The sequence below is a fragment of the Orcinus orca genome, chromosome 7 (genome assembly GCF_937001465.1).
Source record: "Orcinus orca chromosome 7, mOrcOrc1.1, whole genome shotgun sequence".
Classification (NCBI taxonomy): domain Eukaryota; kingdom Metazoa; phylum Chordata; class Mammalia; order Artiodactyla; family Delphinidae; genus Orcinus; species Orcinus orca.
Genome location: NC_064565.1, coordinates 64967772 through 64994316, shown reverse-complemented (window position 1 = coordinate 64994316; position 26545 = coordinate 64967772). Strand labels below are relative to the sequence as shown.

The 26545-nt window shown below is 39.9% G+C and overlaps 1 protein-coding gene and 1 long non-coding RNA gene across 3 annotated transcripts in view; one reads left to right on the top strand and one right to left on the bottom strand.

The window, feature by feature from the left end:
• Positions 1-16686, bottom strand: part of AGPS (alkylglycerone phosphate synthase) — a 238069-nt gene extending 221383 nt beyond the window's left edge. For both annotated transcript variants that reach the window (XM_004267360.3, XM_049712035.1), the window contains exon 1: positions 16293-16686. In XM_004267360.3, coding sequence (XP_004267408.1) covers positions 16293-16624 — 332 coding nt within the window. In that variant the 5' untranslated portion in view covers positions 16625-16686. The remainder of the gene's footprint in view (positions 1-16292) is intronic.
• Positions 1-26545, top strand: part of LOC117200508 (uncharacterized) — a 250081-nt gene that overhangs the window by 132212 nt on the left and 91324 nt on the right. The gene's annotated exons all lie outside the window — the stretch shown is intronic.

Sequence of the window (26545 nt, the reverse complement as noted above, 5' to 3'; positions counted from 1 at the left end):
TGAGGATCACACAAGACAAACATGTACAAAAGCAGCAGAGGGATCATAGAATTAATTTGAATAATTCAAAAGAGAGTTCAATGTTAAAAGAATGAAAAGAGGGGCATGGCCAAGATGGCAGAGTAGGAAGACGCTGGGCTCGCCTCCGCCCACAGGCACACCAAGATTATAACTATTTACAGAGCGATGATCTATGAGAATCACCTGAAGATGCAGAAAAGGTTTTCCACAACTAAAGATATAAAGAAGGAACCACATGATTGGTAGAAGAGGCAGAGACATGGTACACTCAAAACCCACATCCTCAGATAGGCAACCCACAAACAGAACGATAACGGAATCCATGGAGAAGTTCTCCCCAAGGAGTGAGGGGTTTGAGGCCCACACCGGACCTCCTAGCCTGGGGTCCTGCACTGGGAAGATGAGGCCCCAGAATGGCTGGCATTGAAAGCCAGTGGGGCCTGCATATGGGAGAGCTGGAGGAAACAGAGACTCCACTCTCAAAGGGTGCGTGCAAAATCTCACACACTCTTAGTCCCAGCACACAGGCAGTAATTTGAAAGGAGCCTGGGTCAGACCCGCTTGCTGATCTTGGCAAGCCTCCCAGGAGAGGCAGGAGGCAACTGGGACTCCCCCTGGGGACAGATACTGGTGCAGACATTTTGGGGAGCTCATTCTACAGTATGAAAACAAAGTACGGGAAAGTGCCATTCTGGAGTCCTCCCTCTAGCATATTAGCACTTGGGGCTTATTCGCCCACCAGTGGGCAGGCACCCAAGACCCCCCCAGCCCCACAGTCAGCTGCCCAGGGAACCGACCACTACCACCACCAGACCAGGTCCAGACCCGCCCACAGTGGACAAGCACCAGCCCCAGGATTCCCCAGGCCACAGAGCCAGACACACCAGGAATGAGGCAGATAAAGGAAACAGGGAATATGTTCCAAACAAAGGAACAAATCAAAACCCCAAAAGAAGAACTAAGCAAAGTGGAAATAAGCAATCTCCCCAGTAGAGTCCAAGGTAATGATCATATATATGCTCAAAGAACTCAGGAGAAGAATGGATGAACACAGTGAAAAGTTTAACAAAGAGATGGAAAACATAAAGAACCGGAGATGAAGAATACAATAACCAAGATCTTAAAATACACTCAAATCCACAGCAGACTACATGATACAGAGGAACAGATCAGCAAACTGGAAAACAGAGCAGTGGAAATCACCTAAGCTTAATAGAAAAAAGAAAAAATAATTTTTTTAAAAATGAGTATAGTTTAAAAGACCTCTAGAACGTCAAGTGTGCTAACATCTCATTATAGGTGTCCCAGAAGAGAGAAAGGGGCAGAGAACATAGTTGAAGACATAATAGCTGAAAACTTCCCTAATCTGGGAAAGGAAACAAACATTCAGGTTCAGGAAGCACAGATAGTCCCAAACAGGATCAACCCAAAGAGGACTACACCAAGACACACTGTAATTAAAATGGCAAAAATTAAAGATAAAGAGAGAATATTAAAAACAGCTAGGGGAAAGCAACAAATTACTGACAAGGGAACTCCCATAAAGCTATCAGCTGACTTTTCAGCAGAAACTCTGCAGGCCAGAAGGAAGTGGCACAATATATTTAAAGAAATAAAAGGGAAAAACCTAGACCAAGAATACCTCCCTGGGAAGGATTTCATTCAGATTTGAAGGAGAGACTAAAAACTTTACTAACAAGCAAAAGCTAAAGGAGTTCAGCACCATGAAACCCCTTTATAAGAAATGTTAAAGGGACTTCTCTAAGCAGAAAATGAAAGGCCACAACTAGAAATATGAAAAGTACTGGGACGTCCCTGGTGGTGCAGTGGTTAAGACTCTGTGCTTCCACTGCAGGGGGTATGGGTTCAATCCCTAGTTGGGGAACTAAGATCCTACATGCCACACAGCATAGCCAGAAAAAAAAAATGAAAAAAAGAAGAAAAATAAATACTAAAAGTACAAAAGGAGGGGCTTCCCTAGCGGCACAGTGGTTAAGAATCCAACTGCCAATGCAGGGGACACGGGTTCAAGCCCTGGTCCAAGAAGATACCACATGCTGCGGACCAACTAAGCCTGTGTGCCACAACTACTAAGCCTGCGCACTAGAGCCCACAAGCCACAACTACTGAGCCCGCGTGATGCAACTACTGAAGCCCGCACACCTAGTGCCCATACTCTGTGACAAGAGAAGCCACTGCAATGAGAAGCCTGCACACCACAACAAAGAGTAGCCCCCACCCTCCACAACTAGAGAAAGCCAGCGTGCAACGAAGACCCAACACAGCCAAAAATAAATAAATAAATTTATTAAAAAGAAAAGAACAAAAGGAAAAATCTCATTGGCACAGGCAAAATATACAGTAAAGGTAATGGATCAACTGCTTATAAAGCTAGTAGGAAGGTTAAAAGACAAAAGTAGGAAAAATCATCTGTATCCACAATAAGCGTGCATCCACAAAAGAATGTAAAATATGATGTCACAAATAGTGAACATGGGGGAGGGTGTAAAAACGCAGGATTGTTAAAATGCATTTGAACTTAAGGGATCAACAACTTAAAATAACCAAGTATATATGATTGCTATATATAAACCTCACGGTTACCACAAACCAAAACTCTTTAATAGATACACACACAAAAAAGAGATAGGAATCCAAAATAACACTAAAGATAATCATCAGATCACAAGGGAGAAGAGCAAAAGAAGAAACCAAAAAACAGAAAAAGAACCACCAAAAACACCCCCAAAACAATGAACAAAATGGCAACAAGTACATACCTATCAATAATTACTTTAAATACTCCATTCAAAAGATATAGAATGGCTGAGTAGAAAAAAAGCCAAGACCCATATATATGCTGCCTACAAGAGGCTCACTTCAGATCTAAAGACACACACAGACTGAAAGTGAGGGTATGAAAAAGGCATTGCATGCAAATGAATATGAAAAGAAAGCCAGGGTAGCAATACTTACAACAGACAAAATAGACTTTAAAACAAAAAGAGAGAAAGAAGGATATTACATAATGATAAAGGGATCGATCCAACCAAAAAAATAACAATTGTAAATATATATACACCCAACATAGGAGCACCTAAAGACATAAAACAAATATTAATAGACATAAAAAGAGAAATTGACAGCAACACAGTAACAGTGGGTGACTTTAACACCTCACTTACATCAATGGACAGATCATCCAGACAATCAATAAGGAAACACTGGTCTTAAACAACACATTAGACCAGACTGAATTAATACCTATACAGAACATTCCATCCAAAACAGCAGAATACAGATTCTTTTCAAGTGCACACAGAACATTTTCCAGGATAGACCACATGCCAGGCCAAAACAGGTCTCAATAAATTTAAGAATATTGAAATCATATGAAGCATCTTTTCCAACCACAATGTTATGAGACTAGAAAGCAGCTACAAGAAAGTAACTGCAAAAAACACAAACATGTGGAGTATAAACAACATGCTACCAAACAATCAATGAGTCACTGAAGAACTCAAAGAGAAAATCAAAAAATACCTGGAGATAAGTGAAAATGGAAACACAATGATCCAAAATCTATGGAATGCAGCAAAAGTATTTCTAAGAGGGAAATTTATAGCAATACATGCTTACCTCAGGAAACAGGAAAAATCTCAAATCAACAATCTAACCTTACATCTAAAGGAGCCAGAAAAAGAACAAAACCCAAAGTTAGTAGAACAAAAGAAATAATAAAGATCAGAGTGGAAATAAATGAAATAGAGTAAAAAGCAATAGAAAAGAACAATAAAACTAAGAGCCGGTTCTCTGAAAAGATAAAATTGATAAACCTTTAGCCAGACTCAAGAAAAAAAAAAAGAGAGAGGGCCCAATTAAATAAAATCAGAAATGAAAAAGAAGAGGTTACAATCAATACCATAGAAATACAAAGGATAAAAAGAGTTTACTACAAACAACTATACACCAACAAATTGACCAACCTAGAAGAAACAGATAAACTTCTAGAAACACAATCTCCCAGGACTGACTAAGGAAGAAATAGAAAATATGAACAGACTGGTTACTAGTAATGAAATTGAACCAGTAGCTAAAACAAAACAAAACAAAATCTCCCAACAAACAATAAGTCCAAGACCAGACAGCTTCACAGGTGAATTCTACCCAAAATTTAAAGAATAGTAATACCTATCCTTCTGAAGCTATTCCAAAAAATTGAAGAGGAAGGAACACTTCTGAACTCATTCTACAAGGCCAAAATCACCCTGACACCAAAAACACACAAAGACACCACAAACAAACAAACAAAAATTACAGGCCAATATCACTGATGAACATAGATGCAAAAATCCTCAACAAAATATTAGCAAACCAAATATATTAATACATTAAAAGGATCACACAGCATGATCAAGAAGGATTTATCCCAGGGACACAAGGATAGTTGATTTTCCACATACACCACACTAACAAACTGAAGAATAAAAATCACACAATCATCTCAATAGATTCACAAAAAACTACTGATAAAATTCAATATCCATTTATGATGAAAAATTCTCAAAAAGTGGGTATAGAGGGAACATACCTCAACATAATAAACGCCACAAATGACAAACCCACAGCCAACATCATACTCAATGATGAAAAGCTGAAAGCGTTCCTCTAAGATCAGGAACAGGACAAGGATGCCCACTCTCACCACTTTTATTCAACACAGTATTGGAAGTATTAGCCACAGCAATCAGGCAAGAAAAAGAATCCAAATTGGAAAGGAAGAAGTAAAACTGTCACTGTTTACAGATAACATGATACTACATATAGAAAATACTACAGATGCCACCAAAAAACTACTAGAAATCATCAATAAATTCTGAAAAGTTTCAGGATACAAAATTAATATACAGAAATATGTTGCACTTCTATACACTAATAACGAACTATCAGAGAAATTAAGAAAACAAACCCATTTAAAACTACGTCAAAAAGAATAAATAGGGCTTCCCTTGTGGCGCAGTGGTTGAGAACCTGCCTGCCAATGCAGGGGACACGGGTTCGAGCCCTGGTCTGGGAAGATCCCACATGCTGCAGAGCAACTAGGCCCATGAGCCACAACTACTGAGCCTGCGCATCTAGAGCCTGTGCTCCGCAACAAGAGAGGCCGCGATAGTGAGAGGCCCGTGCACCGCGATGAAGAGTGGCCCCCGCTTGCCACAACTAAAGAAAGCCCTCGCACACAAACGAACACCCAACACAGCCAAAAAAATAAATAAATATAAATTAATTAATTTTTAAAAAGAATAAATACCTAGGAATAAACCTAACAAAAGGGGTAACAGACTTGTACTTTAAAACTATAATACAATGATGAAAGAAACTGAAGATGACTCAAACAAATGGAAAGATACACTGTGCTCATGGATTGAAAGAAGTAATATTGTTAAAACAATCACACTACCCAATGCAATATACAGATTCAATGCAATCCCTATCAAAATACCAATTGCATTTTTCACACTAAAACAAATAATTCTAAAATTTGTATGGAAACACAAAAGACCCCAAATAGCCAAAAGCACCTTTCTCTACTTGAGAAAGAACACAGCCAGAGATATTACACTCCTTGATTTCAAACTGCAGTAATCAAAACAGTATGGTACTGGTACCAAAACATACACATGGATCAACGAAACAGAACAGAGAGCCCAGAGATGAACCCACACTTATATGTTCAATTAATCTATGACAGAGGAGGCGAGAAAAAACAGTCCCTTCAATAAATAGTGCTGGAAAAACTGAATAGCAACTTGCAAAAGAATCTGCCTGGACTATATTCTCACACCACATACAAAAATAAATTCAAAAAGGGTTAAAGACTTAAATTTAAGACCTCAAACTATGAAACTCCTAGAAAAAAACAGGCAGTACACTCTTTGACAACAGTCTTAATACTTTTTTGGATATGTCTCCTCAGGCAAGAGAAACAAGCAAAAATAAACAAATGAGACTACATCAAACTAAAAAGCTTTTGCACAGTGAAAGAACTATCAACAACTGCCTACTGAACGGGAGAAAATATCTGCAAACAATATATCCAATAAGGGTCAACATCCAAACTACACAAAGAATTCACAATTCAACATCAAAAAGCCCCAAACAACCCAATTTAAAAATTGGCAGAGAACCTGAATAGATATTTTTCCAAAGAAAACATACAGATGTCCAACAGACACATAAAAAGATGCTCAATATCACAAATCATGAGGGAAATGCAAATCAAAACTACAATGAGTTATCACATCACAACTGTCAGAATGGTTATTATCAAAAGGACAATGAACAAGCACTGGTGAGGATGCAGAGAAAAGGGAACCCTTGTGCATTGTTGGTGGGAATGTAAATTGGGCAGCACTATGGAGAGCAGTATGGAGGTTCCTCAAAAAACTAAAAATTGAACCACCATATGATCCAAGATATATGCACCCCTATGTTCATTGCAGCATTATTTACAAAAGCCAAGATATGGAAGCAACCTAAGTGTCTATCAATAGGTGAACAGATAAGGAAAATATATGGCACACACACAATGGAATATTACTTGCCATAAAAAAGAATGAAATCTTGCCATTTGTGACGACATGGATGGACCTAAAGGGTATTATGCTAAGTGAAATAAGTCAGACTGAGAAAGACAAATACTGCATGATTTCACTTATATGTAGAATCTAAAAAACAAACGACAAACATAAAATTTAAAAAATGAGACTCATTAATACAGAGAACAAACTGATAGTGGTTGCCAGAGGGAAGGGGGTTGCGGGGGATGAGTGAAATAGGTGAGGGAGATTAAGAAATACAAACTTCCAGTTATTAAAAAAAATTAAGTTATGGAGATGTAATGTACAATTAAGGATTATAAGTCAGTAATATTGTAATAATTTTGTATGGTAACAGATGATAAGTAGACTTAACATGGTGATCATTTTGTAATGCATAAAAATATCAAATAATTACGTTGTACACCTGAAACTAATATAGCATTGTTAAGTCAATTATCCTTCAATTTTTAAAAGTTGGAAAAAAGAAAAAAAAAATGGAAAGACGTTCAAGAGTAAGGGCTGAAGGATGTGACTACAGAACTGGTGCTAATATTTAGAGAAATAAGAAAACTCAGAACAGTAACTTCATTTGGGAACAAGAAAAGATAGATAATGAGTTAAGTTTCAAACTATAGCTGTGCTAACATAGTGTCACTAGCCATATGTGCCTACTTAAATTTAAATTAATTAAAAGTATACAAAATTTAAAACTCAGCTCCTCAGTCACACTAGCCGCTTAATGGCCCCTTAATTTCAAGTGCTTAATGGCCACATGTGCTTAGTGGCTACCGTATTGGACAGTGAAGACCACAGAGCATTTCCATCATCACAGAAAGCTCTAGTGGACAGTAATTTATAAAATATGAGTTGACAGCAGAATAGAATTCAAGTGGGTGTCATTTTAATATCCCTGATGCTGGATTCCTATTAAGTTCAAACATCTTTAGAAGAAATGAAAAATCCAACCACATAATCTGTGGTTGCAAACTGTGAATATAAAAATTAAATAATTCGTATTACTTGATTACAAGGTCCTGAAATACATGAACGCTCCCCACTTGGTGCTATGAGGTGGCTGACATGGCAACTATAAATAGAGTTTGGAGAGTCCCAGTAAAGTTACTGACAAGAATCCGGTCAGCATCCTGACCCAAATCTCTGGTTAGTAACTTGAGATATGCTGGCAAGGCCAAATATTATTTACAACACAGTATTTTTCTTAGTGAGTGTTAAGATGATCTCACTCAAGAGGCAAAACTCCCTTGTCAAAAGTAACTGCAGTTACCTAGAATGTTAACAGCCTTCCTTAATGAGTAAGCATATTTTAACTACAGAAAGACCTAGAATTAAATATACGAATGCTTGAGAGAAGAGAATCAAAGTCAGACATTAATGTTTTTCTTTTAAGAAAGCTAAGCAAAGGGACTTCCCTGGTGGCACAGTGGTTAAGAATCTGCCTGCCAACGCCGGAGACACAGGTTCGATTCCTGGTCCAAGAAGATTCCACATGCCGCGGAGCAACTAAGCCCGTGCACCACAACTACTGAGCCTACACTCTAGAGCCTGTAAGCCACAACTACTGAGCCCGCACGCCACAACTACTGAAGCCTGTGCACCCTAGGGCCCGCGTACCACAACTACTGAGCCCACACACCACAACTACTGAAGCCTGCGTGCTCTAGGGCCTGCGTGCCACAACTACTAAGCCCGTGTGCTGCAACTGCTGAAGTCCGCGCACCTAGAGCCCATGCTCCGCGGCAAGAGAAGCCACTGCAATGCAAAGCCCATGCACCACAACAAAGAGCAGACCCCGCTCGCCGCAACTAGGGAAAGCCCACGCACAGCAACGAAGACCCAATGCAGCCAAAAATAAAATTTAAAAAAAAAGTAAGCTGTAAACGTCAGATTTACGCATTTACTTTTATAATAAATTTGTAAGAGTTCAATAAAGGTTAACAAAAATAAGTATATATACAAACATTTATAACTATCCAAATAAGGTTTGTACCACCCCAAATTACCTCAGGACCATCAGTGCTATGTGTACTATACTTTGAGACACACTAACATATCAAAAAAAAGAAAAGGGGAAGGGAAGACCATGTTCTGGTAACAGCAATAATTCTGGTATGTAGCTAGAGTACACAGTAGGTATCAAGGAAATAAGAGACAGCTTGGAAAGGCTGATTTAGACAGATCCTCCTGGAGGACGCTAACTGCCCTACCAAGGAAACTATAATATATTCAGTAGGCAACGTGGATAATACATGCAAATGATAAAGGTGGAAGACTGTTTATTTACCAAAAAGTTTTCAGCCCTTTCCCTTAATTTCTCCAAAAACATTCCAGCAAAACCTCCATTCTCCAGCCTCCAGTTTCCCACGTGGAGGGACTTCAGAAAGGTAACAGTCCTGGCCTCTCCCCAGCCCTCACACATTCACTCTTTCTCATGGGAAGAGTGACTTACCTGGTTAGTGGCTTCTGAGAGGAGGCACTAAGCACGTGGGGTCAGCTGTTTTTCTCTCTCTCCAATCTATCGGCTATGGAGAGGTTATACTCTAGACTCTCAGTGCCATGTATGAGGTTTCCCAGAGCCAACTCTGCCCTTGCAGAGGAAATCTGTGGTCCAGCACTGCCTGTGACTGAGCATAGCTAATTCAGGGTAAATATTAGGTAGCCCAGATCCAAGCCATATACTCCAACCAGCTTTATTGGTAATAAAGCTGACATTTTTACTCCATCTGTCTATATTCTGACTCTTACTTCTCAACTGATTCTGAACTCAGATGTGGGACAGAGGTATAACTAAATATTACCCCTAAAGCCCAACAAATAGAGTAAACCCTACTTAGAATACCTTAATTTGGTTTGGATTTGAAATTAACATAATCTGTTGAAGATTAGTTTATTATTAGTATCTTATTTCAGTAATAAGAAAATAAAACCAAAAGGAGTAATACTTGCTTAGCACTTGCTATTTATTTATTTATTTATTATTTCTGGCTGTGTTGGGTCTTCCTTGCTGCACGCAGGCTTTCTCTAGTTGTGGCGAGCCGGGGATACGCTTCATTGCACTGCGCAGGCTTCTCATTGTGGTGGCTTCTCTTGTTGCGGAGCACAGGCTCTAGGCGCACAGGCTTCAGTAGTTGTGGCACACAGGCTCTAGAGCACAGGCTCAGTAGTTGTGGCACACGGGCTTAGTTGCTCCACGGCATGTGGGATCTTCCTGGACCAGGGATCGAAACTGAGTCCCCTGCATTGGCAGGTGAATTCTTAACCACTGCACCACCAGGGAACCCCAGCACTTGCTTTTAAACGGTTCCATAAAGTATCTCATCTGACTACAACAGCACTCCATTACTCTGCATCCTAAAAAGAGATCACTTAATTTATTAGTAGATATTTTTATTAAGTGACCAGAAGGTAGATGGCTCTATAGTAGAAACTTCCTGACATAATGAAGTCTATTTACAGAAGATGTGGTCCATCTCTAAATGATACTTCCAATCTAAGAGAAGTATGATACCAAATATGGAGATTAAGTCTTCAGGGTTTCTTATTCATTTACAGTCCAAAGATAGTTAATTTACACCCAGGCAGTAAATCCCCCATTACTTCTTCTCCTCTCCTCCTTTCTCCTCTGATCTGGCGTCTTCCACAGTCCTCCTCCTCCTCTTTCCCTTTTATTCTCGACACCATTTTCTCTCACAAGTCAAATGGCAAAATTCACTCACAAAAGGAAACAGGTTGGTCTATCATTTTAAACAATGCATAATACTTTCTTTTTTTTTAGACACCTTTATTGGAGTATAATTGTTTTACAATGTTGTGTTAGTTTCTGCTTTATAACAAAGTGAATCAGCCATACATATACATATATCCCCATAACTCCTCCCTCTTGCGTCTCCCTCCCACCCTCCCTATCCCACCCCTCTAGGTGGACATAAAGCACCGAGCTGATCTCCCTGTGCTATGCGGCTGCTCCCCACTAGCTGTCTATTTTACATTTGGTAGTGTATATATGTCCATGCCACTCTCTCACTTCGTCCCAGCTTACCCTTCCCCTGCCCTGTGTCCTCAAGTCCATTCTCTATGTCTGCATCTTTATTCCTGTCCTGCCCCTAGGTTCTTCAGAACCATTTTTTTTTTTTAGATTCCATATATATGTGTTAGCATACGGTATTTGTTTTTCTCTTTCTGACTTACTTCACTCTGTATGACAGACTCTAGGTCCATCCACCTCACTACAAATAACTCAATTTTGTTTCTTTTTATGGCTGAGTAATATTCCATTGTATATATTATGAATTTCATTTTGACAGGATCATATATTTTATAATTTATATAATAAGTACAATATAAACTAATGTTCTCTTAATTATGACACTGTATATGATCATGATCTATTCAATAACAAAAGATTTGCAACTTGGATGACAAAGAAAACAGCTTGATGACAACCAAGTAGGTAATTTCCCCTAGAGAACAACATCAAGTGCAGTAATATCGCATAGGGGAAGAAATGCAGCCTCTGGAGGAAGACAGATCAGAGTTGAAATGCTGTCTCTTTTATTTCGTAACTGCATGACTTTAGACAAGTTAACTACTCTAAGCCTCTACTTCCTCACCCATAACATACATACAGTGTCACCTCCTTTTCAGAGCTACTCTGAAAATTAAATGAGATAATGTACGTAAAGCCTCAGCAGAGTACCTGGTATATTAGGACTTAATCAAATTAAAACTCCTATTACTACTATTACTAGAATTCCTAGCTAGGAACTCAATGCAGGCTAAGTATTTCATTCAGCATAACTACTAAAATAAGCTCTAATTTTGCCAAATGACGTTAAATCATACGTCAGGTCACTTGTGCAAATAACCTTGTTGCAGAAATGCATCAGCTCTTACAGGCTTCAGATGTCCTCCTGGGAAACATTTACAAGAGGTTAACTCAGGTTTTTCCTTCTGGAAAATATCTACCAAGGTTTCTGGTAGGTGTTAAATAATACATTATTTTTTAAAGAATGGTGTGTATAAGTAACAGTATGGGCAAGTAAATTAAGTAATTAATAGCTTTCTTAATCAGATATTCTTTTGATCTGAAACATAAGAGTTTATAACCTCTGTAAAAACTGCCATAGAACAGTTTTGACTAACGCAAACCACAAAGAAGTTGGAGCCAAAATTACAACTGGAGAAGTGGTTATCAGTATGGAGAGACAGATGTGAACAAGGGCTTTTTTCCTTCTCTTTTTCATAACATTACAGTAACTTAAAACAAAAAAACTGAAAAAATCCAAAACCAAGGCATAAAAATGTCACATATTTAGTTGACATTTATTATGATTTTTAGGAATCTAAAACTCCATTCAGAAGCAAGAGCAAAAAGAAATTGTTCATGGAGTAACATGCACTTAAAGGAAAACAGAGGTCCAAAAGTAAACCATCATCCTCAAAACTCTACTCTGCAACTTCAAATAATGAGAATATATGTTCCTGGACAGAAGTAATTAGAACCAACTCATAGGAGACCATGTGACAAGTGTAACAGGTTTTAAATATCACCTAATGCACTAACTTCCAAAATGCAAATCCATCCTTTCCTCTCTATTCTCACTGCCATCATCTTGGTTTAATCCTTCATTATTTCTCACCTGTTCTGCTACAACAGCCTCCCCGAACGGATCTTCCTATATCCGTCTTCATCCTTCTCCAATCCATTCCGAACACTGTAGCCAAAGTGACTGCTCTCAAACCCAAACCCAATCTGATCATGTCCCTTCCTGGCTTAATTCCTTCAAGGGCTCTCCATCATCTATCCTCCTACATTGCTTCATTTTTATTCATCATACTTACCATCATCTGACATACTGTGTTACTTGTCTGTTCACTATCTCCACTCCAATTAGAATGTACGTCCATAATGGCAGGGTTTTTTTTGTTGTTGTTTGTTTTGTTTTTTTGCGGTACGCGGGCCTCTCACTGTTGTGGCCTCTCCCGTTGCGGAGCACAGGCTCCGGACGTGCAGGCTCAGTGGCCATGGCTCACGGGCCCAGCCACTCTGCGGCATGTGGGATCTTCCCGGACCGGGGCACGAACCCGTGTCCCCTGCATCGGCAGGTGGACTCTCAACCACTGCGCCACCAAGGAAGCCCAATAACGGCAGTTTTTGTTCAGTTATGTGTTGCATAGTAAGCAAACATTCACACATAAACGAGTGAAAGAATGAATGGACTGATGAACTACAGGCCAAAGGCCTCCATGACCTGCTTATGCCCTCCTCTTTTCACTTTACTCCCACCTCTACCAATACTGAATTATTTAGTTACCCAAATACAAGATGCACTTTCACGGCCCCCTGCTTTGCCATATGCTATAACTTCTGTCTGGAATACAAACTCCCCTCACCTTCCAATCAACCTACCACACTATCATCCATATTTTTAAACCATCTTCAGAAAGCTTTCCCTGACCCCCTAGACAAAGTATATCACTCTTTCTTTCCTTTGTGCTGCATCTATACCTGTATCTACATTGACTCTACTCAAAATGTACTGGCATGTGCATCTCCCTTTCTATACTGAATTCTTTGAGGCCAAGGACTATTATCATCTCTTTACCTCCAATACCTAAGAACCTAAGACAGTATGTCATAAAGCAACTACTCTATAAATGTTGAGTAAATTAACATGCATGACTACTCTGTAAGAGGAATAAAAGCATGGAGTTTCAAGAAGTTACTCCTCCAATTCCATGATGATAATCAGTCATGAGATAAAAGAATTACAACCAATGACATCATCCAGGGTAATAAAAAAGAAGGAATTATACGAATAATACACATCACCAAATGCTTCCAAAATAATGACATATAGTCACACTAACACTTTACTAGATATACACACTGGCTCCTTCCTGCTCCATCACTTGCCTTCCCTTTAGGCTCAACTCTGGTGCTGGCAAACTGAGCCCCAGCTAAGCAGTAGATCACTCTGTGAAGAAGCTTCTGATGTTCCATCGAATACAAGTTTTTGTGTTCCCTCATATTTTGATTCAAACTTTAAAACAGTTGTACAGGATTAAATTTTACCACTAGCCACACATAATCCTGAATGAAAGACCAGAGCCACTGATAGCATAGATTACATACAGTTGGGACTTCAGTCCATGGAACAGCCACAGAAGGCCTCCCAGACCAGTCACCTTCAGCCATGAGAAGCCTCATCCATTACCCCAATGTGCCTTCCAAACATTACTATTTTTCTCCAAATGCTACAGACAAAGGCCCCTAAAACCAGCCTTAAGGAACACCTGTCCTACCTACTTAGCTCTGAGAGTGTGAACTTGCATATAAATGTACAATCACACAGATGCACACAAATGAATGGACATAAATGTACATTAAGCCATTAGAAAAATTAAAAGCTTTAAATCCAGTCACAGCTAATATAACTTCAAATGAAGCCAGAGGCCAAGATGTGATTCTTAATTCCTTCCTCCCCCACCACTCTGTAACCAAGTTATGGAAAATTTATCTCCTAATACTTTTTCAAACATTATGCCCTAGTTCAGAATCACAGCATTTCTCACTAGGATAATAGTCTTCTAAATGGTCTCCCTGTCTCTGGACTCAATCAAAACTGCATCTCCCATTTGTTGAGGGGTTATGAAACAGGCATTGCACTAAGCGCTTGATCACTTTATATTTTCCAATTCTCACAGCAACAATGCAAAGCAGTAATTATTGTCCTCATTTTCAAAGATGAGGGGTCTAAAGCTCTGAGAGAGGTTAAGTGACTTGCCCAAAGTCATGCAGCTGGAATTGTGAAGGAGAAATTCAAACTCAGATCTATGTTTCCAGAAACTATATGTTCAGCTGTTTAAACCTTCAACTCAATCCTCAATGTGACCTTTCTAAAAGGTAAATGTAATTATGTTTTACCCCACATAAAATCCTGCAAACAAGACCACATCTCCAACCCTCATCCCAAGTCATTCTCACCTCCTCCTGCAACACTTAACTCTTAGCAATTCAACCTCTCACTGCTTTACCTGTGAACACAGTTTTTCCACCAAGAATGCTTTTCTCTGGACTTCCCTGGTGGTGCAGTGGTTAAGAATCCGCCTGCCAATGCAGGGGACACAGGTTCAATCCCTGGTACAGGAAGATCCCACATATCGCGGAGCAACTAAGCCCATGCGCCACAACTACTGAGCCCGCGTGCCTAGAGCCCGTGCTCCGCAACAAGGGAAGCCACCGCAATGAGAAGACCGCGCACCGCAACGATGAGTAGCCCTCTCGCCACAACTAGAGAAAAGCCCACACGCAGCAACAAAGACCCAACGCAGCCAAAAAAAAAAAAAAGCTCTTCTCCTTTGGCAGGCTCCTTCCAATACAACCTTCAAGATTTACTCAGGCAATCCTTACTGTGGAAAGCCTTTGCCCTAACAAATAAATACCCAAATCTGGGTTAAGTGACTATTTGCTATGGTTATCAGCTAAGTTTCTTATCTCACTGTGTTATAACATTACTTTACTAGGCTATCAGTTCCTTAGGAGTAAATACTGCATTTTAAAATCTCTCTATTCTTAGTACAGTGAGCATGTATTGAAGGAAGGACTCATGAATGTTGAATTAATGAATGAATTCATTGGAAGCAGTACTGCTCAAGAATTTGGCCCTAAAGTCAACTTGACGCACTTTCGAAATCTAACCTGCCACACAGTGTACCTGCCAATCCTGCAGCAGGCTTCTAAATCTTGTTTATTTTTTCATCTGTAAAATGAGAGATAACTGCACCTATCTCATAGTTTGAAAAGGAGTAAAAAAAATCACAGATTTAGCACAATCTCTGGCACACTGAAAGTACACATTAAACATTAGCAACTTTTTTTTCCACTTTAAAAGTTTATCCATGCTGACAAAACCACAACTCAAAAAATAGCTTTTCCTTGTGGCTTCCATCAGAGCTTAACATTTCGCCAAAAAGTCGTAGTCAAGATGTCTTACAAACAACCTCAACCACAGACAAGGATCTTTCACCTTCTGGTTACACCAGAGCTCAGTAGCTACCACCACACCCTAAATCACTAACTAGTGTCTGCTGTTTATTGCTTCTAACCCACCCCTCGATTTCCTCCCTCAAAGTCAAAGACCATGTCCCTAAGCAAGCAGAAATCTACCCCACAGAAACCAGTCAGCAGCACCTTCTTCCAGAAACCACTTCTCCCCGCACCGAAGCTTGAGCGAATTAGAAGAGATCCATCATTTGGTACGAACCTAAATTTTTTTAGAGGATCACAATAAAACCCCTTCTATTTATTCCAAGACCTTGGCTTCCAAAGTATTAATTCCATACAGAGAATGAATTTCTCGCATTATGAATCCAAGAAAAAGGGTCCCCTGAAAGCCTTCCCCAATAAGAGTTCTTCAGGTCTACTACTCTCAAACAGTGACCAAAATCCACCATTTCATCCGTCCCCCTTCCTGAGAGTCCAGGGTCTCATCCACGCTCTCTTAAAAACGAGATGGTCCGCACTTTCTGGAACCCGAATGCCTTCCACCCACCCGTGTCACCTCCCTTCCCATCTCGCCGGTGCCCTCCCGCAGCACAGGCCCGGACTGGTCCCTCACCGGCAGCTCGCTCCACAGAGCCGCTACTCACCGCTTCTTGGGGATGGTGCCCGACTCCTGCGCGGCGGGAGTGGCAGTGGGCGCCGCCGTGGCGGCCGCGGCTGCCGCCGCTCTCCGCGCTTTGCACTCATTGGTACTCAAAGCCTCCTGGGGCCGGCCCAGCAGATGGCCCGAAAGAACCCGCAGCCTCCGCCCGGCGCGGTCCCGCTCCCTGTCCGCTGCAGAACCGGAGCCCGCGTCCGCGCCCGTCCCGCCCGCCGCAGCCGCAGCCACCGCCTCCGCCATGGCTTCCGCCTTGTGCCGCCGCCCGGGACCGCTGGGCGCGGGTGAAAGGTCACTCAAAGCTGCGCCCGGCGCGACCATTCGTTGCGGCGCATCCCGGCAGCCACCGCGGCGACTGGGCGGCGGGTGCCATGCGCCTGGAGCTTCATAGTCTCAGCTCCCGCCCACCGCACCCGCCCGCCTCCGCGGTCACGCCCCAGACCTCTGACACCTGTAAAGCAGGTGAGTTCGAGCAGTCCCGGGGTTGGTTCGGCCCGGGATGGGCTAGACCGGGAGTCAAACCGCAAGCGTCCCCGAGGTGTCCTAGTGCCCTGGGTGGCCTCCTCGAGTGTGGCCTGAGCCTCTGGAGTAGCTTGCGGGAGCAAACGCCTCGGAGCAGGAGACAAGGGCGGTGCTGGGGACCTGACGAGCGAACCAACGCCATCCTTTCCTGCTGCTCCACCTCTGCTCTCCCTTCCTGCGGAGTCACTAAACTAACTCAAAACTGATTCGTGCCTATAACCATTAGAGCGAATAGCTATCATTTTCTCGTCGCCTACTTCGTGCCTGGCACAGTGCTTAATGCTAGATCTCAAGTAAGCAATCTCCATTTTACAGATGAAAAAACTGAGACTCCGAGACACTAAGTTGCCCGAGGGCGTGCAGCTAGTAAATGCTAATGCTAAGTTGCAACCTTGGTTCTCTTTCCGTGGTTACTGGGTGCTGCGCCCTTCCTTTCCCTAATGGTGCCAAAGTTTTGTGTTGCTAGAGATAGAATTACCCTACAGCTGCTCTTAAGACTTCTCATTTATCTACAAATTGACTTCATTTCTGGAGAGTGGCACCTGGTGAAATTAGGGGCATATCAGTAGGACAGTGCTCCACAATCGTTTTCAGCCAGTTGATTAGATACACTTTTATAAGCCGCCTTGCAGACCTCAGCCATCAGAAGTAGAGTTCCTTTTTGCATAATGTGTAAAAGATAAGTCTTGGGAATGGCAAGAGAAAGGATTGCCATAAGCATTCTAAGCCCAGTGAAGTCACCTCCTTTGTGAAGAGCCACCTTCTTGCTAACACAGTCTCTGTGAGAGTTAAGATATTCCAGGAGTTATTTGACTGATAGAAAAGAACTATTTAATAGTTCTGAGACAATTCAGGCAACAGTGAAGAGGACTTTGTTTGTATGCCTGATCTCCAGATCTTAAAAGAGAGTTCAATGTTAAACGTCCAGTCTAACTACAGAATCACTGAGCCCCACTCCTGTTTAGCTGCTGCTTCAAACCATTGGCTATTTCAGATAGACTAGGAGTGAAAAAAGGGGGCAGCACTAGTAAATTGCTGAGTGCTCTAAGGAAAAAAACTCAAGTCTGAGAGTTCAGCAACTCTAGTCTTTGAGCTTCTCACACCCTATCTAGATGTTTCTAGAACAACATTGAAACACCAGCTAGCACATTTGCTTGCAATCATGTAAAATTCATAGATTTCTAGCCAAAATGCTGTATAAGCAACAACTTCCTCAGAATCTTTTTGGAATAAAACAGATCTATTAATTTTTGCTTGACTCCCAGAGAGCTCAGTCTAATACTATTTGCATGCCTTAAATGTAAATGTAGTTAACTGACTTCCACAGTCTTTTCCATATTGAGGTTGAACATGCTTCTTGCCAACTCTCAGGAGACAAAATTTATAAATTTTGCCGATATCAACAGAATAACAGAAAGCCTTTTCTCCTGGGTGATGGAAAACTTGATGTGATCCAAAATTACAGTTTTGGTGTAAACCATTATAGCTGTGGAAAAACTGCTGATTATATATATTTCAAATATGTGTACAGTAATGAAACACATGTAGGCAGTAAAAACACTTGTTGAGAGCCTATTACGTAACTAACTCATGTGCTATGAGATGCAAAAGTATTTAAGCCTATGCTTCATCTACATGGTAGAATTAGCTAGTTAGGAGTTAGCATATATGTGGGAAACAAACTGTGTGATACTATCAGATGGAATAAGTGTGATGTAGGTGACCATGGTGAAGGATTTCCTAACCCCTCTCCTTACAAGAGCAAAGCCCAAGCAGAGTGCCCTGATACTTGTTTCATGCTACCTAAGAGGAACAAATGTTTCACATGAAGCGTGGTGCATTGAGATTCCCACCAAAGGCAAAACCTCAGTGATATCACATTCAGGAGGGCCATCTCTGCAAACTTATTCCTTCTGAGTCCTGGAACACTTGGCCCTTAATAACCTAGATCCCCATGGAGAGGAGACCATAAGTACAGATTCAAAGTGTGAACCCATAACATGTGGAATTTAAATGGAGTGGCCTTTATTTGTATTTACAACATCTCTTCTAATATAAGGCACACAAAAAAAGTGAAATTAACTCCTGAAACATGCACCAAATTTCTTTATTGCACTGACTTTCATTACTTATTACTTTCATTACTTAAAATTAATGGAGTTGTTTCCAGTTTGGGACTACTGTGGATAAGGTTGCTATAAACATTCTTGAATATGTCTCTAGGTGGACATGTAGATGAATTTCTGTAACATACCCATCTAAGAGTGGAATTTCTAGGTCATCAAGTATGCATGTATTTAATAGATAATGAAATGCCAAACTCTTCCAAAGGGATTGTATAAAATTGATTCCAGCAGCATGGGAGAGTTCCCATATGAGAGTTCTGACATGTTACTGTCAGCCTATTTAGTTTCAGCTATTATATACTATTATCTTGTTATGGTTTTAATTTGTGTTTCCCTAGTTACTAATGAGATCAAGTGCCTTTTTGTGTGTGTTTATTGGCCATTTGGATATCATCGTTTGTGAATGTGTAATAAAGATAGATCTCCTGTATTACCTTCTAGAAGCCTTACAGTTTGTCCTTTCACATTTACACCTACAATTTACCTGGAATTGATTTTTATTTATGGTGTAGAGATCAGGTTTCTTTTTTTTTTTCCAATATGAGTATCCAGTTGTTTCAGCACCACTTGTTGAAAATATGTTGTTCTATAATACATTGCCACCTTTGTCATAAATCAAGTGTCCATATAGCATTAGTCTGTTTCTGGGCTCTGTATTCTATTCCATTGGTCTGTTTATCTACCTTATGCCAGTATCACACTGGCTTAGCTACTGTATATTCTTTTAGATCTTCTACATACAATTATATCATTTGTGAATAGTAACAGTTGATTTCTTCCTTTCCATCCTTATACCTTGTACTTCTTTTTCTTGCTTTAGCCAATTGGCTAGGACCTCCAGTACAGTGTTGAAGAGAAGTAGTAGTAGTGGCACCTTTATGTTGTTCCTGATTTCAAAGGGAAATCTCTCAACACTTCACCATTGTTTGAAGTGGGTTGCTGAGTTTTTGTTTTGTTTTGTTTTTTAACAAACGTTTTCACAGGTTAAGGAATTCCCCTTCTAATCCTAGTTTGCTGAGAGTTTTTATCATGATTGGATATTGAGTTTTATCAGATGTTTTTTCTGCACTGGTTGAGATGATCATAGGATTTTTCTCTTTTATTCTGTTAGTATGGTAAATTACATGGATTGGTTTTCCACTGTTCAACCAACCTTGCAATGCTGGCATAAACCCAACCTGATCATGATATATTGGCCTTTTTATGTATTACTGAATATAGAGTAGTATTAAAATTTTGTTTAATATTTTGTATCTATGATTACAAATAAGGTTGGTCTATTATTTTCCTTCTTCTAATAGAAACATGTCAGGTTTTGCTGGCCTCATGAAACACGCTAGTGAGTAATTCTTTGTTTTCAAGGCTCAGGAAGAGTTTGTATAAGATTGATCATTATTTCTTCCTTAAGTGTTTGCTAGAATTCACCAAAGAAACAATCTGAACCTAAAGTTTTCTTTATGGGAAGTTTTTCATTAAAAGATTAAGTAGGGCTTCCCTGGTGGCGCAGTGGTTGAGAGTCCGCCTGCCGATGCAGGGGACGCGGGTTCGTGCCCCGGTCCGGGAAGATCCCACATGCTGCGGAGCGGCTGGGCCCATGAGCCATGGCTGCTGAGCCTGCGCATCCGGAGCCTGTGCTCCGCAACGGGAGAGGCCACAACAGTGAGAGGCCCGCGTACCGCAAAAAAAAAAAAGATTAAGTAGTTTAATGCTATTCAGATTTTCTGTTTCTGCTTGTTTCAGTTTTTAACAGTGTTTTTCTAGCACATTGTCTACTTCATTTACATTTTCAAATTTATTGACAAAGTTTTTCGTAGTATCTTCTATTATCATTTAATGTCTATAGGATCTTTGGTAATGTCCCATTTTTTTATTCCCAACATTGGTTATTTTGCTATCTCTCTCTTTTTTCTTAAAATCAGTTTGCCAGGCATTTAGCAATTTTATTACTTTTTTAAAGGACCAACCTTTGACTTCGTTGATCCTATTATATGTATGCTTTATTTTTTATTAATTTCTGTTAATATTGCTTATCATTTCCTATCTTCCCCTTTTTTTTTCTAATTTTTTGAAATGAATGCTTAGCTCATTGGTTTCTCAGCCTTTTGTTGTGTTTCTTTTCTGATCTATGCATTTAGGACTATAAATTTCTCTATAAGCAATTAACTTCAAGTTTCAATAACATTATTTTCATTATTATTCAGTTCCAAATAGTTTTCTTTTGTATTTGAAAAGAATAATTTGTATTCTCTCTTGTTTAGGGGTGCAGTGTTCCCCAAATACAAATTTGACCTAATGACTGTATTGTTGTCTTTTATATCCTAATATTTTATTTAATTATTTTATCAAATATTGAAGTATGTTAAGATCTCCCACTATCATTATGGATTTATATCTTTTTCCTTGTACAGCTAATCTTTGTTTTCTGTACTTTGAAGCTATATATCAGATATGTCAAAATTATTATATTTTCCTGATTAATTGAACATTTTATAATTATCAGATATCCCTCTCTTTTTTCTAATACTGATTTTTGTCTTAAAGTTTATCTACACCAACTTGTATGTGTGTGTGCAGGGCAGTGGTGGTCTTATCCTATGACTTTTAATCTTCTTGTATTCATATATTTTAGATGTGTCTCTTGTAAACAGCATTTAGTTGTTTTCTTTTAGGAAGTATTAGCACAAAATCTTGGATCATTTAGCCTATTTAAATTTAATTCACTTACCAATATATTTGGTGTAATGGCTAAGAGCACTACCCTCATTGCCAGACAGACTTGGGTTTGAATGTTGGCTCCACCATTGATCAGATGTGTTGTCTTAAGCTTGTCACATTAATATCTTTGGGCTCAGCTCCTTGTCTGTAAAATTAGGATAGTAATAGCTAATTCCCAGGGGTATTAAAGGATTAATGAGCAAAAATATAGTAAATTCTAACTGCTCTTATGGAAGTGGGAATGAGGCTGGTATAAGGATAACAGCCCTCCTGCATAAGATAATGCATGCTAGAGGGAAAGGAAGTAAGGTTGAACAAGAAATGTGAGACCAAATCTGGGGAGCATTGAAAACTTAGCAGAAGAGTAAACACTTGATCTGGTGGAAGTTAAGTTCTTGAGCAGGGAATTATCATGACAATCCTGGAAAGACCACTACTTTGGAATTCATTCTCAAGTGGAAGTCAGCCTATCAGATATACCTGAGAAGCTGTCCACAGTTGTAAAAAGAAGCTCTACCAGCAAATGATGAAGACATAAAGAACTCCTACAGGGACTTCCCTGGTGGCACAGTGGTTAAGAATCCGCCTGCCAATGCAGGGGACAGGATTTCGATCCCTGGTCCAGGAAGATCCCATATGCCACGGAGCAACTAAGCCCGTGCGCCACAACTACTGAGCCTTTGCTCTAGGGCCCACGGGCCACAACAAGAGAAGCCACGGCAATGAGAAGCCCGCGCACCACAAAGAGTAGCCCCACTCCCCGCAACTAGAGAAAGCCTGCGCGCAGCAACGAAGACCCAATGCAGCCAGGAAAAAAAAAAGAACTCCTACAAAAGAAGTTAGTAATGTTTTTGAATGAACGGAAAGCATTGAACTGTGCTTAGCTGTCTGCTCCAGTAAAGGGCACTGAGTTAGCTCAAGAAATGAAGATGTTTAATGTGAAAGTGGCTACAGGTGGTAACGCATTCTATTGCAATACCATTCTATTTCAGGATGTCACAATCACCCTATGTAGGGTAAGGAGGAACTGCATTAATTAGCCAAATTATTGGGCTGGAGTTGAAAATACTTTATGTTTTTTTGCTGCTCTGCTACTAACTTGCTATGTGATCTAAAACTCTGTTTCTTCATTTCTTTGTACTTTAGGTAAGAATAATTTCTGGCCTGCCTACCTCTCACATTTACTGCAAAATGATAAATGTGCAAGGACTTTGGAAACCAAAGTCAAAAGTTACTTTAAAATAATTATTTTCTTTAGAACATATAAAATCAAGATTTGCTCTTTATCAATTAACACTCTAAACCAGTAAACTTTTAAACTTTTGCTTTTAGGCAAACTTAAACTCTTTCATCTGTAGGACTTCTTTATAATCTTAAAAACTGAGAACCCCTAAAGAGCTTTCATTTATTTTTCCCCCCATGCATCTTTTTTTTTTTTAACTGGAGTATAATTGCTTTACAATGTTCTGTTAGTTTCTGCTATAAGTGAAGGGAATCAGCTATATGTATACATATATCCCCTCCCTCTTGGACCTCCCTTCCACCCCCACCCCCATCCCAGCCATGTAGGTCACCACAGAGCACCGAGCTGAGCTCCCTGTGCTATACAACAGGTTCCCACTAGCTATCTGTTTCACACATGGTAGTGTATATATGTCAATCCTAATCTCCCAATTCGTCCCACCCTCCCCTTCCCCGCCACTCCCCCACCCCCACCGTGTCCACATGTCAGTTCTCTACATCTGTGTCTCTATTCCTGCCCTGAAAATGGGTTCATCTGTACCATTTTTCTAGATTCCACATATATGCATTAATATATGATATTTTTCTCTTTCTGACTTACTTCACTCTGTGTGACAAACTCTAGGTCCAGCCATATCTCTATAAATGACCCAATTTCATTCCTTTTTATGCCTGAGTAATACTCCATTGTATATATGTACCACATCTTCTTTATCCATTCATCTGTCGTTGGACATTTAGGTTGATTCCATGTCCTGGCTATTGTAAATAGTGCTGCAATGAACATTGGGGTACATGTGTCATTTTGAATTATGGTTTTCTCAGGGTATACGCCCAGTAGTGGGACTGCTGGGTCATATGGTAGTTCTATTTTTAGCTTTTTAAGGAACCTCCATACTGTTCTCCATAGTGGCTGTATCAATTTACATTCCCACCAACAGTGCAAGAGGGTTCCCTTTTCTCCACACCCTCTCCAGCATTTACTGTTTGTAGATTTTTTGATGGTGGCCATTCTGACCAGTGTGAGGTGATACCTCATTGTAGTTTTGATTTGCATTTCTCTAATAACTAGTGATGTTGAGCATATTTTCATGTGCCTCCTGGCCATCTGTATGTCTTCTTTGGAGAAATGTCTATTTAGGTCTTCTGCCTTTTTGATTGTGTTGTTTTTCTTGATATTGAGCTCCATGAGCTGTTTATATATATTGCAGATTAATCCTTTGTCCATTGCTTTGTTTGCAAATATTTCCTCCAATTCTGAGGGTTGTCTTTTTATCTTGTTTATGGTTTCCTTTGCTGTGCAAAAACTTTTAAGTTCATTAGGTCCCATTTGTATATTTTTGTTTTTATTTTCATTACTCTAGGAGGTGGGTCAATAAAGATCTTGCAGGCTTCCCTGGTGGCGCAGTGGTTGGGCGTCCGCCTGCCGATGCAGGGGACGCGGGTTCGTGCCCAGGTCCGGGAGTATCCCACGTGCCGCGGAGCGGCTGGGCCCGTGGGCCATGGCTGCTGGGCCTGCGCGTCTGGAGCTTGTGCTCCTCAACGGGAGAGGCCACAGTGGTGAGAGGCCCGCGTACCACAAAAATAAATAAATAAAAGATCTTGCTGTGGTTTATCAAAGAGTGTTTTTCCTATGTATTCCTCTAAGAGTTTTTTAGTGTCTGGTCTTACATTTAGGTCTTTAATCCATTTTGAGTTTATTTTTGTGTATGGTGTTAGGGAGTGTTCTAATTTCATCCTCTTACATGTAGCTGTTCAGTTTTCCCAGCACCACTTTTTTTTTTTAACATCTTTATTGGAGTATAATTGCTTTACAATGGTGTGTTAAGTTTCTGCTTTATAACAAAGTGAATCAGCAATACATATACATATATCCCCATATCTCCTTGCTCTTGTGACTCCCTCCCACCCTCCCTATCCCATCCCTCTAGGTGGTCACAAAGCACCAAGCTGATCTCCCTGCCAGGACCACTTATTGAAGAGGCTATTTTTCCTCCATTGTTTATTCTTGCCCCCTTTGTCATAGATTAGGTGACCATAGGTGCATGGGTTTATCTCTGGGCTTTCTATCCTGTACTATTGATCTATATTTCTGTTTTTGTGCCAGTACCATACTCTCTTGATTACTGTAGCTTTGAAGTATAGTCTGAAGTTGGGGAGCCTGATTCCTCCAGCTCTGTTTTTTCTGTCTCAAGATTGTTTTGACTATTCTGGGTCTTTTGTGCTTCCATACAAATTGTAAAATTTCTTGTTCTAATTCTGTGAAGAATGCCATTGCTAATTTGATAGGAATTGCATTGAATCTGTAGATTACTTTGGGTAGTATAGTCATTTTCATAATATTGATTCTTCCAATCCAGGAACATGGTATACTTCTCCACCTGTTTGTGTCATCTTTGATTTCTGTCATCAGTGTTTTATAGTTTTCTGAGTACAGGTCTTTTGTCTCTTTAGGTAGGTTTATTCCTAGGTATTTAATTCTTTTTGTTGTGATGGTAAATGGGATTGTTTCCTTAATTCTTTTTCTGATCTTTTGTTGTTAGTGTATGGGAATGCAAGAGATTTCTGTGCATTAATTTTGTATCCTGCAACTTTACCAGATTCATTGATTAGCTCTAGTAGTTTTCTGGTGGCATCTTTAGGATTTTTGATGTATAGTGTCATGTCATCTGCAAACAGTGACAGGTTTACTTCTTCTTTTCCAGTTTGGATTCCTTTTATTTCTTTTTCTTCTCTGATTGCCATGGCTAGGACTTCCAAAACTATGTTGAATAATAGTGGCAAGAGTAGACATCTTTGTCTTATTCCTGTTCTTAGAGGAAATGCTTTCAGTTTTTCACCATTGAGAAAGATGTTTGCTGTGGGTTTGTTGTATATGGCCTTTATTATATTGAGGTAGGTTCCCTCTCTGCCCACTTCCTGGAGAGTTTTTATCATAAATGGGTGTTGAATTTTGTCAGAAGCGTTTCCTACATCTGTTAGGATGATCGTATGGTTTTTATTTTTTAATTTGTTAAAATTGTGTATCATATTGATTGATTTGTGTATACAGAAGAATCCTTGCATTCCTGGGATAAATCCCACTTGATCATGGTATATGATCCTTTTAATGTGCTGTTGGATTCTGTTTGCTAGTATTTTGTTATCCTCATCAGTGATATTGGTCTGTGATTTTCTTTTTTTGTGATATCTTTGTCTGATTTTGGTATCAGGGTGATGGTGGCCTCGTAGAATGAGTTTGGGAGTGTTCCTCCCTCTGCAATTTTTTGGAAGGGCTTAAAAAAGATAGGTGTTAGCTCTTCTTTAAATGTTTGATAGAATTCACCTGTGAAACCATCTGGTCCTGGACTTTTGTTTTTTCGAAGATTTTAAATTACAGTTTCAATTTCATTACTTGTGATTGGTCTGTTTATATTTTCTCATTCCTCCTGGTTCAGTTGTGGAAAGTTGTACCTTTCCAAGAATTTGTCCATTTCTTCCGGGTTGTCCATTTTATTGGCATAAAGTTGCTTTTAGTAGTCTCTTATGATCCTTTGTATTTCTGCACTGTCAGTTATAATTTCCCTTTATTCATTTCTAATTTTATTGATTTGAGTCCTCTCTTTTCCTTGGTGAGTCTGGCTAAAGGTTTATCAAT